The sequence below is a fragment of the Terrapene carolina genome, unplaced genomic scaffold, assembly GCF_002925995.2.
Source record: "Terrapene carolina triunguis isolate 2854851 unplaced genomic scaffold, T_m_triunguis-2.0 Scaffold502, whole genome shotgun sequence".
NCBI classification, from domain to species: domain Eukaryota; kingdom Metazoa; phylum Chordata; order Testudines; family Emydidae; genus Terrapene; species Terrapene triunguis.
Window position 1 is genome coordinate 285,291 of NW_020664853.1, and position 6,276 is coordinate 291,566.

At 45.0% G+C, this 6,276-nt stretch overlaps 1 protein-coding gene across 1 annotated transcript; it reads left to right on the forward strand.

Annotated features, from left to right (window-relative positions):
* Positions 1-273: 273 nt before the first annotated feature.
* On the forward strand, positions 274-6,076 carry LOC112124991 (zinc finger protein 501-like). Its single transcript, XM_029913173.1, has 3 exons — positions 274-307; positions 4,135-4,248; positions 4,617-6,076. Exons 1-3 carry the CDS (start codon positions 274-276, stop codon positions 5,981-5,983), a joined length of 1,515 nt encoding a protein of 504 aa, XP_029769033.1. The 3' UTR covers positions 5,984-6,076.
* Positions 6,077-6,276: the final 200 nt, after the last annotated feature.

A 6,276-nucleotide genomic window follows, 5' to 3' on the forward strand; every position in this document is an offset into this window, starting at 1 on the left:
AAGGAGCTCTCACCTTCTCCCCAGCCCCTGAAGCCTCCTGACTGTTCTGAGCAGGGTGGGGGTGGGATTCTGCTACTCTGTCACCCCCAGAGCTTCCATTTGTATATCCTTTCTCCTGTGTAATTAGTGGGATTGTGGCTGGGGCAGCAGGCACTGAATGGGGGACTCTTGTTGTTTCAGATGCCAGTGACCTTTGAGGAGGTGGCTGTGTATTTCACCCAGGGGCAGGGGGCTCTGCTGGACCCTGGTCAGAGAGCCCTCTACAGGGACGTCATGCAGGAGAACTATGAGACGGTGACCTCACTGGGTAAGGGATTCCCATCCCCTCAGTTATTGGAAGCCGTGGGGGTCTGCGTGTCTGAATCTGGACAGGGTCTTCCCTGCTCAGTTGGATTAGGGGGGACTAGGTCCTAGAGTCCACAGCTGCAGCATGAGAGAGACTTTCATCTCCATACCCCCTCCAGTGGGATAGGTGAATCAGAAACATAAGAACATAACAGTTGCCATACTGGGTCAGACTATGGTCCATCTAGCATGGTATCCTGTCTCTGACAGTGGCCGGTACCAGAGGCTCATGGGGAGTGTTCAGACACAGGGCAATTATGGAGTGACCCTCACCTGTCTTCCACTCCCGGCTTCTGTTAGCTAGTTGTTTGCCATCACTCCAAGCATGGGGTTTCATCCCTGACCAACTTGGCTAATAGCTCTAGCTGAACCTATTCTCCATGAAGTTTTCCAGTTCTTTTTTTAACCCAGTTATACTTTTGGCCATCACAACATCCATCAACAATGAGTTCCACAGGTTAACTGTGGTTGTGTGAAAAAAGAACTTCCTCTTGTGTGTATTAATCCTACTGCCTGTTAATTTAATCGGGTGTCCCCTGGTTTTGTATTATATGAAAGGGTAAATAACACTTCTCTATTCAGTTTTTGCAAACCACTCATGATTGTATAGACCTCTGTCAGATCCCCCCTTAGTCATCTTTTTTTGAAACTAAACAGCCCTAATCTATTTAGTCACCCCTATTATGGAAGCCATTCCATACCCTTGATTACCTTTGTTGCCTTTCTTTGAATCTTTTCCAGTTCCACTATACCTTTTTTGAGGTGGTGCTACCAGAACTGGGCACAGCATTCCAGGTGTGGGTGCAGTATGGATTTATATAGTAGCATTATGATATTTTCTATCCCTTTTCTAATAGTTCATAACATACTGTTAGCCTTTTTAACTGCTGCTGCACATTGAGCAGAAGTTTTCAGAGAACTATCCACAGTGACTTCAAGATCTCTTTCTTGATTGGTAACAGCTAATTTAGAATTTACCACTGGAAAAAATAATCCTAACTATATATATTCAATGTGCACTACTTTGCACTTATGAACCTTGAATTTCATCAGCCATTTTGGTGCCCAATATCCTGGTTCAGTGAGATCCTTCTGTAACTCCTCACAGTCTGCTTTAGACTCATCTGTCTTGAACAATTTTGTATCATCTGCAAATTTTGCCACTTCACTGTTCATCCCTTTTCCCAGATCATTAATGAATATGTTGAATAACAGAGGTCCCAGTACAGATTCTTTGGGGGCCCCACTATTCACCTTTCTCCATTGTGAAAACTGACCATTTATTCTTACCCTTTGTTTCCTATCTTTCAACAAGTGATTGATCCATGAGCAGACCTTCCCTCTTATCGCATTACTTTTAGTTTCCTTAATAGCCTTGGTAAGAGACTTTGTTAAAGGGTTTCTGAAAGTCCAAGCATATGTCGACTGGATCGCCCTTGTCCACATGCTTTTTGACTCCCTCAAAGGATTCTAATAGATTGGTGAGGCATGATTTCCCTTTACAAAAGCTGTGTTGACTCTTCCCCAATATATTGTGTTCATCTGAGGGTCTGATAATTCTGTTATTTAGTATAGTTTCAACCAATTTGCCCGATACTGAAGTTAGACTTTTTGGTGTTTTCCACCCTACAAGGATATTAAATTTAATTACATTACAGGTCATTTTTACTGAACGGTTCAGCTATAGTTACCTCTTGGTCCAGATCCTGTCCTCCACTTAGAACTAAATCAAGAATTGCCTCTCCCCTGGTGGGTTCAAGGACTAGCTGCTCCAAGCAACAGTAACTTATAGTATCTAGAAATTTTATCTCTGAATCATGCCCTGAGGTGACATTTACCCCATCAATATGAGGATAGAGGAAATCCCCCATTACTTTTGCATTTTCTACTGCTCTAGCCTCTCTGACCTCCCTTAGCATATCACAATCACTGTCACTATCCTGGTCATGTGGTCAGTAGCATATTCCTACTGCTGTGCTCTTAATATTCAAACATGGAATTTCTATCCATAATTTTCAGTTTGATTCATTTTAGAATTTCACCCTATTTGCCTCTGTTTTTTTTTTTTTTTTTTTTTTTTGTATCATATAATAGCACCACTGCCCCACCGGCGTGACATACTCTATCATGGCTATATATTTTGTACACTGGTATTACTGTGTCCCATTGATTATCCTCATTCCACCAAGTTTCCGCAACGCCTGTTATATCAATAACCTCATTTAATCCATGCACTCAAGTCCATCCATATTAGTATTTGTAGACTTCTAGCATTTGTATATAAGCACTTGTACGTTTCCTCAATATGCTTACCTTCATGTGTTATGTTTCAGTGGGACACTTTTTTGTGTAACTGTTACTCTCTAGCTCCTACCTGTACTTTACCAACTCCTTCCCTAGCCTCGATACTAGGATATAAAGCTACCCCTTTAATAAATTCATCCCTAAGGGATGTCTTCACCCGATCCAAGGCTCTCCCCCGCCCTTAGTTTAAAAACCTCTCTACAAACTTTTTAATTTTACATGCCAGCAGTCTGGTTTCATTTTGGTTTAGTGGGAGGCCATCCCTCCTATAAAGTCTCCTCCTTCCCCAAAAAGTTCTCCGGTTCCTAATAAACCTAAATATCTCCTTCCTACACCATCATCTCGTCCATGCATTGAGACCCTGCAGTTCTGTCTATCTTCCTGGCCTTGTGCGTGTAACTGGAAGCATTTCAGAGAATGCTACCATGGAGGTCCTGGACTTTAATCTCTTACCTAGCAGACTAACTTTGGCCTCCAGGAACACCGTCCTACATTTCCTTGTATCATTGATACCTACATGTACCATGACCATCAGCTCCTCCCCAACACTACTTGTAAGGCTATCTAGATGTCTTGTGAGATCTACTGCCTTTGCATGCAGTGGGCAATGCACCATGCTGTTCTCCTGGTCATCACAAACCCAACTATCTATATTTGTAATATTCAAATCCCCCATTACTGTTACCTGTCTCTTCCTAATATCTGGTGTCACCCATCCAGCGGAATCCTCAGTGTCAGAGGATATCATGACATCATCTTGAAGGTGGGTCCCAATTATGGGATCATTTCCCTCTGTTCCAGCGTGATGCTTTCGAGCCCCAAGATTTTCATCTTCCTCAATAGCACTGGGGCTGTGGGGCCGCTCCACTATGTCCCTACAAGTCTCCTTTTTGTACCTCTCTATCTCCCTTTGCTCCTCCAGTTAAGGCGCTCTAGCCTCCATACCCTGTACTTCGTCTCTAAGGGCAGTGAGTTCCTTGCATCGCATGCACATATTCGCCAGCTGCCTACGAGGCAGGTAAATTACATGTTGCGCTCTAATGGATGTGCTAATTCATCCCATCTCTCCAGCTTTCAAGGGGATAGAAGCCATGTATTGTCCTGCCTGTATTACTGCTCACTCACACACAGAATCCTTGTTCTCCTCCCTTCCTGGGACTAGCTCTATCCATGGGGAGGGCTCTGGGCTCTGCAGATTTGGAAATAGGCAGGGGTTTAAAACACCAAAGCTGTATGCGCGTCAGCAAGTCCCCCAGAGTGCACAGATCCTGGGAACTCCTAGTGAGAGTCAATTCCCCCCACCTCCCCACATGTCTGCCTCTCCCAACGAGGCTCAATGACCATGTCCCCATTTGTTCAGATCACACATCCCCCCCCTTCCTGCACAGCACAGGGCCAGCTAAAAATCAGGGAATGCCCTTTGTGACAGATACTCTACCAATACTCCTTGCATCCTGATCTTCTTTGATTTCACCCTCTGAGCAGGATTTCCTGTTCCCAAACCTGACCTGATCGCCCGACTGGAACGAGGGGAAGAGCCGTGGGTCCTGGATCTCCAGGCCGCAGAGGAAGGGGAGAGCCCGAGAGGCACCCGCACAGGTGAGGAGTCAGGGAAACTGACAGAGAAACATCTGGCGAGTGAAGGAAAAAGCTGGGACTCCCAAAATGTGCTGTGAGCGAGAGACCTCAGTTCTGCCCATCTCACCCAGGTCAGGGCTGCAGTCAGCAGGTGTCGTAGCATCAAGACAAATATCAGTCACGGCTTCCAAACCATCCTGTTAGCTGTCGGGAATTTCCTCCTGACTTCACTTCCCTGGGAGTGTTGGGGTAGGATGGGGAGACAGAATCCAGTGTCTCCATCTCCCCAACAGTCACTGTGTTGTGTTTTCCCTGTTTCTAGTCCCCTTTCTATCCTTTCTCCACAGCACAGGCAGTGACGCCTGTCTGGATTCTCTCTCTCCCAGCAGGTGATAGGACAGTGAGTGAGAACAAGGAGGAGAATCAGCAGCAGGAAGGTCCTGAGAAAGTGGAACCGCAGGAGAGGTTTTTGAGAGGAGCTGAAGGGAATTTTTCCCAGTGCTTGGAACAGGAAAAAGCCTGGGGAAATCGGTGCAGGTCAGAGAGGCAGCTGAGAAACTATTTCATTTATTGGGCGGATGAATCAATTCAATATGGGGGAGGATGCAAAGATCCCAAGGAAACCACAGCCCCACAGACATATCACCAGGAAGAGAAACCCTATAAACACCTAGAGAGTAGGAAAAGGTTCAATGTGAGTAGAAACCTTGTTACATGTCGGAGAAACCACTCAGGCGAGAAACCCTATAAATGCTTGGACTGTGGGAAAACCTTCAGTAAGAGCTCAGACCTTATTAAGCATGGTAGAATGCACACAGGGGAGCGACCTTATAAATGCCTGGACTGTGGGAAAACCTTCACTCAGAGCTCACACCTTATTACACACCAGAGGTTGCACACAGGAGAGAGACCATATAAATGCCTTGAGTGCGGGAAAGGATTCAACGTGAGATCAAATCTTATTAAACATCAGCAAAATCACACAGGAAGGAAACCCCATATTTGTTTGGATTGCGGGAAATGTTTCAATCACAGCTCCTACCTTATTACGCATCAGAGACTGCACACGGGAGAGAGACCCTATAAGTGTCTTGAGTGTGGGAAAAGTTTCAGTCAGAGCTCTAGTCTTATCACGCATCTGAGAACCCACACGGGAGATAAACCCTATCAGTGCCTCGACTGTGGGAAAAGCTTCAATGTGAGATCACAACTTATTATTCATCAGAGAATCCACACGGGAGAGAGACCTCATAAATGCTTGGACTGTGGCAAAAGCTTCAGTCACAGCTCACACCTTACTAAACATCGGCGAATTCACACAGGAGAGAGACCCTACAAATGTCTAGAGTGTGGGAAAACTTTCAATCAGAGCTCACACCTTATTATGCATCAGAGAACCCACACGGGAGAGAGACATTATAAGTGCCTCGAATGTGGGAAAAGTTTTGTTCGGAGATCAGCCCTTATTACGCATCAGAGAATTCATACGGGAGAGAAACCCCATACATGTTTGGACTGTGGGAAAAGTTTTAGTCAGAGATCAGCCCTTATTAGACATCAGAGAATTCATACGGGAGAGAAACCTCATACATGCCTCAACTGTGGGAAAAGATTCATTCAGAGATCACACCTTATCACACATCAGACAATCCACATGGGAGAGAAAACCCATAAATGTTCGGACTGTGGGAAAAGCTTCAATAACAGCTCCTACCTCACCAAACATCGGAGAATCCACAAGAGTGAGATACCCTAGAAACACTTCAATGGTGGAAAAAGATTCAGTGGGAGCTCTCACATTTTTATACATCGGAGCATTCCCACAAGAAAGAGTGATTTTTGACTTTTAAAAAGACTTTTAATAAAATCGGTACATAAAACGCAGTGAAAACAAGAAAAAGAAATGACAGAGTCGAGCCTGTAGAAGAGTTGAAAGTCACTGAGCAGAGAGTGGATGCAGTTCCAGGGTTCCTAGCCAATCGCTCGTTAGGAGCACAATTAAAATTGCCCCCCGCTAACATTAAAATCTCACTTCTCCAACAGTGTGCT

Excerpts from the sequence above, each read along its gene's own strand:
- LOC112124991 (XM_029913173.1), top strand. The coding sequence starts at position 274 with ATGCAGGAGAACTATGAGACGGTGACCTCACTGG. Across the intron at positions 308-4,134 it reads TGAGACGGTGACCTCACTGG|GATTTCCTGTTCCCAAACCT; the intron begins GTAAGGGATTCC and ends CCCTCTGAGCAG. Across the intron at positions 4,249-4,616 it reads CCCGAGAGGCACCCGCACAG|GTGATAGGACAGTGAGTGAG; the intron begins GTGAGGAGTCAG and ends CTCTCCCAGCAG.